General features: G+C 36.7%; 1 protein-coding gene and 1 long non-coding RNA gene across 3 annotated transcripts in view; one reads left to right on the forward strand and one right to left on the reverse strand.

Moving 5' to 3' along the window:
- The window catches only part of LOC125242836, a 29,609-nt gene that overhangs the window by 12,112 nt on the left and 4,818 nt on the right, over positions 1 to 12,679 (reverse strand). The gene's annotated exons all lie outside the window — the stretch shown is intronic.
- Positions 1 to 12,679, forward strand: part of ntrk1 (neurotrophic tyrosine kinase, receptor, type 1) — a 29,811-nt gene that overhangs the window by 6,816 nt on the left and 10,316 nt on the right. Inside the window, exons 4-11 of one of the 2 annotated variants that reach the window (XM_048151828.1) lie at positions 2,982 to 3,050; positions 3,247 to 3,398; positions 3,651 to 3,793; positions 4,820 to 4,958; positions 7,835 to 8,167; positions 8,256 to 8,273; positions 9,934 to 9,989; positions 10,075 to 10,177. In XM_048151828.1, coding sequence (XP_048007785.1) covers positions 2,982 to 3,050; positions 3,247 to 3,398; positions 3,651 to 3,793; positions 4,820 to 4,958; positions 7,835 to 8,167; positions 8,256 to 8,273; positions 9,934 to 9,989; positions 10,075 to 10,177 — 1,013 coding nt within the window. The remainder of the gene's footprint in view (positions 1 to 2,981; positions 3,051 to 3,246; positions 3,399 to 3,650; positions 3,794 to 4,819; positions 4,959 to 7,834; positions 8,168 to 8,255; positions 8,274 to 9,933; positions 9,990 to 10,074; positions 10,178 to 12,679) is intronic. The other variant, XM_048151829.1, reaches the window with a different exon arrangement.

A 12,679-nucleotide genomic window follows, 5' to 3' on the forward strand; every position in this document is an offset into this window, starting at 1 on the left:
TCACTAGATGGAAAAGAATATAGTTTAAAAACAGCACATCATATGAGTTTGGAAATGACATGAGTAAATAATGACAATTTTCATTTTGGGGGAATTATTCCTTTAAAAATCTCAAAATATAATGATAATTTCCCAAAAAGTGGGGGGACAATAATGGTTTATAAGCCCTTCATCATGTATACAACAAATCAAACTTCACTTATACCAAGAAACCTTAAATAACCTCTACAGCAAGAAGTCTTACTAAAAGAAAACTGATATATACTAACTCAATACCTAAAAATAGAAGCATAACTATTTTTAATCATGCATTTTAGGGCTAAAAGAGCCAACATCTATTCCCTCCTGAAGGGAAGATTTCTAATCGCAGCATCAACAAAACACTAATGATATTAGCTGAAAGGTTGTTGACCCTTATCTCCACTATCTTGTAATCGTTATCTCTCAGTGTGTGTGACATGCCCACTGTTGTTGATGTGGGGGAAAGCGGTCACACAGGAGGGGGGAATTGGGGGGTTCTGAGGAAACATGAGAGCATATCCAGCAGTCACCTTTTACTCGCCCACTTTGGCGTATTATTGACAACTGATGCATAATAAATACACTCCACTAAGGGTCCATTATCACGCAATCAATATTTCACAGAGGGCTGCATGTGCGGAGGACCAGATGTGTATGTAAGCTTCGTGTGGCGGTGGGGATGTACAGTATGAAAAATCAAAAGTATAAACGAGACTATCTATTATACGCCGGGACCCATCCTTCGCTTCAGTTCTTTAAATCCACGCCCCCCCCCCCCCCCTCCCTCCCTTCGACGCCAGTATGAAACAGCAGCTGCTATTCTCAGACGTTCTCTCCCTATGGTAGAATCGAGCTGTAATAGATAGGCCCCGATGGCCGACCCATCTGACATGAACTTTTGGGAGTAGGGAAAACAAATATTTGAACCCTTGCTGGCCCCCATTAGCCCTGCCACAGAGAATCTATATCTGCCAAGCCGTTATTGTCCCCATCGGCTGTCATCTCTCTTTATTTAGCTTTAGATTTCAGCTTCCGTCTCCTCCAGAGGTCTCGCAAATTCAATTAAACAAGACGACAAATATCTCTGAATCAGAATCCTTGAATTGAGAAGCTTTCTGTACACAAAACGACGTAAAAAAAATCCATCAAACTATGTCTGCGGTCAACACACAGGCCTTCAAAATTCACTCTCTCACACTGAGTCAAACCTGTTCTAGCTTATCTGTGAGAAAGAAAAGAAATTCACTCAGCTAATTAAGCTTGAGTCCAGTTATCAGAAAGTACAGAGAGATGTGTGCTAGTGTTATTTAGAAATGCAGTGCTACTATGAAATATTTTGTTGCTTTGAATCTTGTTAGTGCCACTTGCTACTACTCATACTTCAGGTTCTGCTTCTTTGTTTTCATTTTTGGGTGAACTATCCCTTTAAGCTTAAGTATTAGGGGCCAATTACGCAGAATGGCTTTTTACTGTTAAAAATGCAAGACGTAGGTCAGTGGAATGGAAAAATGGTGCAAGGGTCATTTTTTTAAAAAGCTGAACTTTTTTTTAACTTGAGCACCATATTCTTAGAATGCTGTGTCATGCACGAGACTCTGCAAAAGACGCGAGACACGAGCACAAGAGATAAAAACATCCGTCTAGAGCGTGTTTACCCTTACGAATGAGGAATACTACAAGGAAAGCGATTAATCATAGGGTTAGGGTTATGATTGCATGTTTTATACATGTCCTTCTAGCACTTGTTCACATAGAGAAACAATGGAAAAGTAGTGCAATGGAATGGAAAAATGCGTTCTTTGTGAACCGGCCCTGTAAGCTTGTGCTATGGACACGAAAGATTCTCAAATTGTGATGCTATTACTTTTCTACGTGATTGAGCGAAAAAATTTCTCCTGGAAATCAATACAACTGCCAAAAATCCCATTGAAGGGTTTACTGGAGCTATATCTAGATACCAGGGGTCGTATTCACAAAACATCTTAGGGCTAAAAGTAGCTCCTAACTTGCCGATTTAGGAGAAACTCTTAAAAATAATGGGTGTGTCAGTCCTAATTTTAGGAGTCCTAAATTTTTGCTCTAAGAGTATTTCACAAAGCATTTTAGCGCTAAAACTAGCTCCTAAATCTGTGAAACATTAGGAGTAGTCAAGAGGACTCCTAAATCACTGAGACCAAATCACAAACAGTCCTAATCCAGCCAAAGACACTGAACACCATTGAGGCAATAGTGATAGAGCCTTGGGTGCTGAACCTTTTCTTCATAAATGCAATACATTTTGATTTATAGATTTGAATCTATGATGAGATGCCAAAAAAAAAAAAAAAACTTTAACAAATAAATAAATATTGTCTGATTATCTGTGGCAATGGTTTTCATGAGTTCACACTTACAAATGATTGAATAGAGTAAAAAAAAAAAAATATATATATATATATATATATATATAATATAATTTGTCGCTTGAATTCTGCATTCGCTTGAGATGCAGACATCCAAGAGGTGGACCATTAACTGTATATACTAGTTTAATTAGTGACAGCCTACATTTTAAAACCTTTATGGCAACAATGGCAACATTTTATTTTGACTATGGCAACATTTTTATTGAAAAATATTTATTTGAATAGGGCAACATTTGTATTTTAAAACCTTTATTTTAATGTGGAAACATGACACCTCATTCTACAATATTTCTATGATTAAATCGCTGACTCCTCCCCATCAGCCAATCACTGTGTGTATACTCCATGGCAACGAGGTCAACCCCGCCCTTACTCTTAGTTATATGATAAAATTCCTCAAAACAGGTTAAACTCTCTGTATCTGAGCTGTCTACACATCATTTTTTGAAAGAGAATGTGTATGGATGTGTTATTAAGGAGTCTATTTAACTATTGTACAACAGAGCCTATAGCCTCTCTCCTTTGTATATGTAATTCACGTCTTTTCTTTTACAGAAATCTGGCCTCTAATTTACTGGTGCACATCAGCTGGAGGGTGTTCCATTCGGTCCCTCTGTTGAGTCTGTGAGTAACACACTCCACTCATGTACTGCTGTGCTGAGATTTACAGATTTATTCTACTCTGCTGGTGATTTGAGACTGAAAAAGTAAACAATTTACCTGTCTGAAAAACTGAAGTGATAGATTTGAGGTCCTACGTACGTATTATTTTGCTGAAAGCATGAAGTAAGCATAAGAAATCTCTTTCTCTTTTGCACAGAATTTTGAGGGACAATCAACTCACCTGCTCATGTGACATTTACTGGCTTCAGCAATGGCATAGAAAAAGACAAAGTGATATTGATTCTCAACAAAACTGTATTTACAATGGCAGCAGCGTTCAGCTGGATTCATTCGAAATGGATAACTGCAGTAAGTGCACCTATCTGGAATGGAACATATTTTAAGATCAAATGTGTAATTTTACCAAAAAGTGCTGTAAATGCTGTGACTGTGGGTTTGGGGTGGAGCTATCCATTTGTGGAAACCTGTTTGAAATAAATCATTGCTTATGAATAAAATACATCACTTTTCAGATATTGAAACAAAATTGTCATAATGGTTACCATACACTACTGTTCAAAAGTTTGGGGTCCTTATAATGATTTTTTTTCTGCTCTGCAGGTGTACCTGAAGTCAAAATCGACCCACCGACACTGACCACTCAAGTAGGTGGAAACCTGACATTTACCTGTCTGGTGAGTGGAGTACCAACACCGACTATCCGCTGGAGAACTGAGCGCCTAAACTCCAGCTGGACTCTGCAGGTACATGACACTGCTTTCATACTGTATTGAAATACTGAAGCTGTCAATGAAGCATCAATGGAAAGTGACCAAAGTGATTTACCAGAGTAGTACATGAGCCTGGATCAACATCATTTGTTGGTACTGAAACATAAAAAACATGCAATCATAACCCTAACCCTATGATTAAACCACTTTCCTTGTAGTATTCCTCATTTGTAAGGGCGTGTTCACACAGGCAGGTTTGGTTCAATTTAAATGAATTATGGTCTGATTGCTCTGTTAGTGCGGTTCATTTGAATGCCATCCGAACCCTGTTGCTCACCAAACAAGCAGACCGCTGAAAAGGTGAGTCTTGGTCTGCTTCCAAACGAATTCTGGTGTGGTTCGACTGAAAAATGAAGGCAACATGGACCAAAGATATCTAAACGAACCAAAAACAGGATGTGATGTCACAAGATGCGACCCTAAAAAGGACAGAATTCTGAAGCATGCCTGTTTTTTCTCATCATAGGAGCTACTGTACATTGCCCATTAACATCAGCAATGTCATCTCCTTGCAGCAGATCTTCGTTTGTGTGTGTGATGGAGGGATTTCTGCCACTGTTTTTACTCCTTTACACATTTTATAAACATTTCACGAGTTCTCAACTGGTCAAAATACATACATACGAGCGCATTTAGCCCAGAACACAGCATTGTTTTGGATATTCGTTAAGTTCCATAGCAAAATATGTTTGTTTTTGTTTTGTATCTTTAGGTTCGGTCTTAAAAATTACAGTGCGAACGCTAAGTGAACCAGGACTAAATGTATTATTATTTTTTTTTGCTCTGGACCAAAAGAACCATGCTACAAGTGTGAACACACCCATAGTCACTTTGGACAAAATTAAAACATACAATAAAATTGGTTGAAAGGACTGTTCTTGAAGTCCCTTACCCCAGCACACTATAATCTGGTTGGTTGAACAGACGTTGTTGCAGGACATCAAAGAGTTTTACAGTTTCAATCCATTATATCTTGTCTACATTCATCTTTGTTCACAGCAAGAAATCCGAGGCTCAACTCTGGAGCTGGTTCTCCACATGAGGAACGTGTCTTCTTGGGACAACCTGCACAATCTCACCTGTGAGGCGGAGAATCGTGCTGGAATGGATGAAGCCACAGTGCAGCTGGATATCGAATGTAAGTACTAACATTTTTTTTCTCTTTAATTTCTGTCATTTTTTTTTTTACTTCGTATGCTGCCATTTTTCTGCCAAAGACCAAGGTGCTAAGAATAAATGTCTACCAGCACATTTTCAAATCTGACTGCAAATGAGATTCCTATGGGAAATCATTTGTGCATATGAGTTTGAAAAACCAACCCAAAAAACAAACTAAACAAAACTGTGACTGTGAGATCCATGCACAGAGCCATGCACATGACATGCAGCCAAAAATATATATATTGTGGCCATGAATAAAGACTTCATTCTCTTGTTTTAAGTAAATTGTGCGCACAATTAAATAACTTGTTCCCTTGTTTTACTAAATTGTGGCCACATTGTATTAATTCCTTCCTTCATTTTGATTTAAATAAAACAAGGGATTATTATATAATGCACACAATTTACTTAAAATGATGAAAATTACTTAGTTGTGGGAACAATTTGTTCATTTGTGGCCACAATATACATATATTTTCCTGCATGTTGTGCGGGGCTTTGAATTTTTTAGTACATCAAGTTAAACTAAAAGAAAATGAGAAATGTTGCTTTGGCAAATAGCTGAAGTTTTATTTCAGTTAGATTTTTTTTTTTTTTTTTTTTTTACAATTTAAGTTTTGGTTTTAGCCTATTTAGATTTAGTTTTTATTTCTGTTTTTTTTTTTTTTTTTTTTTTTTTATAAAAATACTTTTTTTTATTAATTTTAGTGCTTAAATTTTATTTTAGTCAGTTGCACTTTCATTTAGTTTATGCTTTTCATCTAATATTTATAGTTTATTTTATTTTAGCTTTACTTCAATTTCAAATGTAAGCGTTTTTAATATTTTAGTAAACGATAATAACCCTGCTCTTGAAAGAAGCAACAGAATTGCAACGGCCGAAATTTTCCATCGAAAATCCTCCCATATGACCGCACTCCACACCACAGCAATTATCACTGTTTATCACCTCCTCTTCAGAAAGAAGAAAAACAGTGCTTGACTTCAGACAAATGTATAGCCATCAAGGGAGCGATAATGACTGTCAGGAAAATGGGATGATAACCGTCTTCAGATCTTGTTTGTTCTCTACTAATGGATTTCTCTCCCCCATAGTCCGGAAATATAATTGTGAGGACCGATTGGCAGATAGCAAGTTTGCTAGCTGCCAGTCTATCAGAATCACGTGACCAGTGGACAACGGCTCGTCGGCGGCCGCTGCTTAATTAGCTCCTAAATTAGCAGGCCGGTTATTTCGGCGAGCTCACGAAATCCTGCACAGCGTGCAGGTGCTGCCACGGCATAAATCTGACCCGAAACATCTTTTATTAAACCCAGATGCTAATCGATAACATAATTCCCTAGCGTTAGTTATGGCCTTAGTGTACTGTAGCTCCAGATGATGAAATTCACCTTCAACCATCTACCTTAACCGCAACCCAATTAACGGATTCAATTATTTAATTCCTTTTGATTACCACAATTAGTGGAGTTCACAGATGGCTCTCGAACTTGCTCAACCGTTAACATCGGGTCGGTGTAACGAGGATGGTTTTTCAAGCGTGAACTCTAGGCCATGACACAAATGACTGTGATTCTCCGTGCGAAGCACTTTCTGGAGGCAGGGTCACGGGTTAAGAGCACTGAAATGGTTATGAAGCAGCGACCGGGCTGTGCGCATCAGCATGTTCTCCCGGCTAAAAGAACCATTTCCTGTATCCCACCTTCACCAGGCTCTCAAGTGCCTCTTGTGGTTAGGTCCCCTAAACAGACAGAGATTTATTATTTATAACAGGTCAACAGGTTTACTGTAAAGATGGAGCACACTGATTCATGGAAAAAATTACGACGGATGCGCCAGTCATTTGAGCTATTCTGAAGAACAGGTACTAGATATAGAAAAGCATTATCATTCAGGAACATTGTGTGAGCTTCTTTACAACAATGATTTCCGGCAGTAATCGAATTCAGCTTTATGCAAATGAGCAATGATGCAATGCAATGACTACCAATAGGAATACAGACAGTAATCTGATGCCTGATACAGTGTGACAGACACACTAAAATAGACACACACACACAAAAATTAAGTATAGTTATAATATACAGTATAAAGGATATTCTTAAAATATTCTCATTTAATAAATAAAGATAATTAAAATTCTTCAATAATCATTTATTTAATATTTAATAATAATATAATAATAATAATAATATATAATTATAATAATAATATTATTATTATACACCGGATTAATCATACTACATCCTGCGTCATACATTGTGCCACTGGTTACTCATTTGGCGCAAGTTGACTTGCGCAGTATGTATACGGTCATCTGGCGAAAGCTAGTTATTTGACTTTATAAAGTTTAAAATATGGATAGTTTTCTTACAAAAACCCAGAATATTTTTAAATATATCTCGGATTGTTTTTGTCTGAAAGAAGATAGTCATATACACCTAGGATGGATTGAGGGTGAATAAATCATTGGGATAATTTTTGGGTGAACTATCCCTTTAACTCATTTTATGCTGTCAGTGTGATAAAAAAAACGCTAAATGAACACATACAGACCTCTGGGAGGCTGATTAGGAGGTCAAATAACGGTTGTACTTTTTAAAATTCATTTTATCCTCAAATGAACACAGATCACTATCCTATTGCACACACAACTCTGACATGCATTCTTAAAGGGAAAATGCACTTGTGCCATAATCTATCACTATTCCTTTTACATAAGTTCAATATGATAAAGTAATCTAAATCTCAAAACAATTATATATCCAATATCGGCCAATATTGTGCATCCCTAATGGACTGTGATTATATCTCACTGCACACGTGTGAACCAATTCCCCGTCTGTGTTTAGTTCCAGTGCGGATCTTGTATCTAAAGGACCCAGAACCACAACATCACTGGTGTTTCCCATTTGCTGTGGACAGCAATCCTCCCGCCACCATCAAATGGCTGTACAACAACACGCCTCTCATCGAAACCCGCTACACCTACACCGAACTGATCAGAGACGTGGCCGATGGCTCCGTTCAACACGGCTGTCTGTTCCTCAACAAGCCCACCCATCTGAACAATGGCAACTACACACTCATCGTGGAGAATAAACTGGGTAGGGACCAGGCTACGGTAAACGGGAAGTTCATGGATAATCCTTTTGACCCCCTTGACCCAGAGGGCATCATTCTTGGTAAGTGCACTTCATCACACAACATGTATTGCATCAGCTATGTTGTGCATTGAGTGATTTATTGTTATCATCTCTCTCCACATGCCAGTCCTCCCTGACGACCCAAGTAAGTTACTCTAAGTCAAATTCCTTTAAGTCAAATGTCCGAATTGGCTTTTAACTCATAATTGCTTTGACTATTAAAATATTCAGTTATTAGCAAAAAAAAAAAAAAAAAAAAAAAAAAAAAATTATATATATTATATATACATATATATATATATATATATATATATATATATATATATATATATATATATATATATATATATATATATATATATATCCTTTGTGTTTTTTTCGTCTTCCAGTATAAATACCTAAATATTCCTAAACCAAGATACATTTACTTGAGAAGCAAAATAAATAAGATATTAAGTCTTGTTTTAAGTAAAAAGTCACTTAATTTTGATACATTTTTCATAAAATGCATCAAAATGAAGTGACTTTTTACTTAAAACAGGTAAAATTATAAAATTAAACAATTCAAAGGGAAAACAAGATATTTTTTCTTTCTTAATTTTGATACATTTAATATTTAATATCTTAAATGATAAATTTAAAGAGGACCTATAATGATGCTTCACATTTTCAACTTTCTCTATATCAGTGCACACTGTTTCTGAACTCCCTGAAATGCCTCCACTGTAGTCTTGAGTTTTCTTCCAGGAACAAACAAGTCACAATGATAGTCATTTAAATAATTCCCATCCAATGCATACACAAAATAAAGGGGCGGGGCCTTGGTGAGTTAAGTTAGTAGTGTGTTGAAACTCGCTGTTATGGTAAGGGGTGTGATTTTTCCGAAACACTCAAAGCAGTTGACCAATCACAACACACTGGTTCAGCCGACCAATCAGAGCACACTGTACTTTTCGGAAGGAGGGGCTTCATAGTGACAGGAACTAAACAGAGTGTTACTGACAGACTGGGAAGAGAGGTGCTGCAACAATGTCAAATATATGAAAAATTATGTGTTTTTGAACATTCAAGCATGAAAACCTATTGTAGTAGATCCTGAAAACAAAATCAAGATGTTGTATAAGGGCATAATATATGCTTTAAAGGGTTAGTTCACCCAAAAAATGAAATTTCTGTCATTACTCACCCTCATGTCGTTCCACATCCGTAAGACCTTTGTTCATCAAACACAAATTAAGATATTTTTGATGAAATCCAAGAGGATTTTTATCTCCCAAAATTACCACATTCAATAATGAACCGGCGTTCAGACGTAAACACAGAAGCTCTGAAATTCGTTCACTGCACTAACTGCGTAACAGACTTACAGGGAAGAGGAAAAACTGTTGAATAAAGTCGTTATTTTTGTTTTGTTTTTGTGCACAAAAAGTATTCTCGTCGCTTCATAACATTATGGTTGAACCACTGTAGTCTGGTTGACTATTTTAAACGATGTACTTCTCTGGACCTTGAATGTGGTAATTTCATTGCTTTCTACGGGAGATAGAACTCTTGGATTTCATCAAAAATATCTTAATATGTGTTCTGAAGATGAACAAAGGTCTTATGGATGTGGAACAACATGAGGGTGAGTAATTAATGACATAAATGTCATTTTTGGGTGAACTAACCCTTTAATACTTAATAAAATGTATCTTGATTTAAAAATGTTTCGATATTTGTACTGGAAAACAAGAAGAAATATTAAAAAAATTAGTTTTTGCAGTGTTAATAAAGTAACATTTCATTAAATGTTTTAACATTAGCAGCTCCCACCAACCAATCAACAGAGACGGAGAAACTGGAGAACAGAGTGTTTGGGGTATGAGATGAGTCACATATGATGCACAACATCTTGTTATTTTTTACATTCTTGTATAACTGTTATCGCTCTAATTTTGTCATAGGTGTCAGTAGCGGTGGGTCTTGCGGTGTTTGCGTGCACGTTTTTGCTCATCATGCTTGTTGTCATCAATAAATGTGGACAGCACTCCAAGTTCGGCATCCACCGTAAGTCAACATGAAATCAAAACAGTCCATTTTTACTTAATGCACGTTCCTGGTTTAATTGTGCATGTTATTCCATATTAACAAAGATTTTGCTTCCTAAACCTTGCTTTTACTTTCCTTTTCACAATCAAATTAATTCTCAACGGATACAATTGAGCCTCACCCTGCATTCTCATTAAATATCCTGTTTTGCTTGAAAATTAGTTGCAATTAACATTTCATGTTGATTTTTTGTGCATTAGCAAAATCCCTTTCCATAGTTGCAACGCCTCCGAGCAGCTACTTCAGGCATGTAAGACCAACTTGAAAGGGGAAATTCTTGCCAAACTTAGATTCAAATAACATATTTAAAATCAGTAGCAAAATCCATCTCATAAATGGGAACCAGAGCTTCTAACAGCAGCTGCAGTGTTACTCCTCCATATTGTGCATTGTAGTCTCTTCCATTCATAGCAATCTTAGTATACATACAGTCTTTGTGAAAAGTCAGATTGAAATCAAAACAGACCGCATTTACTTTCTTAATGCATATTGTGCATGTTACTCCATAATTTTGCTCCGTACTGCTCTGAATCAATTTTCCTCTTCAACTGATGTTACAAATCCCTTTTACTTTTCAAAATCTTCCTACCAACTATCCAATTTGGCATGTAATGGCATGTAATCAGGCCCCACCCTTTTTTTTTTCTCATGAAACATCCTATTTTGCTCAAAAATACATCAGATTACAGAAGTATAATGATTAACATTATTCCGATAGTCCACTTTAGACATTCTATAAGTAACTTTGCAACTACATATCAACTAACTCTCAATAGATATTATAGATTGTCTGCTTAATATCTGCTAACACTTTATTTTGATGCTCCCCAACAGACATTTTACTGACTATAAGTGACTTTGCAACAAGTACATGTCAATTTATTCTATTAATCCGAACCTAAGTGTCTACTAATACTCTAATAAGAGTTAGTTGAAATGTAGTTGCAAAGTTACTTTTATTTAGTAGAATGTGGACAATCAAATAAAGTGTAATCTAAAATTATTACTTTTTTTTATGTATTACTAGCTGATATGATAGTCAAGGTCATGTGATCTAAATATGGTGGCCAGTCCACCATTTGTAACATGTATCTCATGTTATCATTTCATCTGTGCTCCATTTTTCATTTAGAGTGCCTTTTAACATAGACACCTCGATATTTCTCCCAAAATACAGCTTAGAACTCATTCACTTTCACTTAATCAGAAAGCTACATCAGTTTACGTCTCGAATGAAGATGTTTTGAGCTCTTTCAAAGGAAAGGGAACTAAAAACAAACATCGCAGAAACAAACCAGGTGTGACTCACGCAACAGCAGAAGAATGTTAGTGCTAAACGAGAAAGCCAGAGACAGCACAATCACAGCCCATGCCAAAATGACTTTCTCCATTATTATTTTGGAATCTGAATGAGTTCCACAGGAGGCATTGTGTTGCTTTTAAGTAACGCACAAAAAGCAAGCGAAATACAGTCTCTTCTGAGCTGTAACTTTGTACAGTGTCAGCCTAACAGCTCGGCAAAGTGCTGCCAGGTCTTAATTACAGCATGCAAAGTAAATAGCATCGGGAGCCCCAGCCGCGAGCGAGCCATTAAAGAAGAGTGATGGAGCCAGGCTTTTCAGGTCCACTCGCTCCGCTCACAAAGTGCCTAAGTGGACCTGATTGCCTCCCTCCCCTCTCGCCCTCTATTCCCTGCGTTCCTCTTCTCTGCCCAGTCTGGGGTCTCTGCGGTTATAGCTTGAGTGGGTTTTGTGATTTGAACGAGAGGCCTTTGCGTTTAATTCTGCTTCCTAAAACTGAGGTGATTTGCTTCGGATCAAGTAAACAATCTGCTAGATATCTGTTGTATAGATACTGTTTTGTGCATGCAATAATTTGTCAATTTTAAACATTTCTACATATATCCAACACAACATACTGTTAGTGGTGTTTGAAAGGCAAGTATCACCAGTATTACTTCTCACAATTAGGGTTACAGATTGGAATAAACCCAAACTTCGAGTATTAAATTGCACTATGTAACCATTTGTGCTACATGATACCTCAAATCCTGCAGATTGTCGAAAAATGTTTTCTAAATCAGGGGTTTTCAATCATTTAGATGCCATGGACCACCAAATACGATCGTTATTGTGCAATATTTTCATGTATGAAATCCAATATTCTTATATACATATATGTAAAATAATATTGGAAAATATTTAGTTTACGTTACATTATGGCACAAACAAGCAATTTAAAAATTCTAGTTTTTTGATCATCTAAGTGACCAGGACTTGACATTAACTTTTTTGCTCACCAGCCACCGTGGTTAGTGGTTTTCCAAAGATACTAGCCACTCTGGATTTTGACATTGATACCATGGGGGAAAAAACTGCCATATAGATATTTTTAATATCATCTCATAATTTGGCAGCAGGTATATTAGGCTTCTGTCACTTTAAGACCTGACACACAAAT

Source organism: Megalobrama amblycephala, linkage group LG13 (genome assembly GCF_018812025.1).
Source record: "Megalobrama amblycephala isolate DHTTF-2021 linkage group LG13, ASM1881202v1, whole genome shotgun sequence".
NCBI classification, from domain to species: domain Eukaryota; kingdom Metazoa; phylum Chordata; class Actinopteri; order Cypriniformes; family Xenocyprididae; genus Megalobrama; species Megalobrama amblycephala.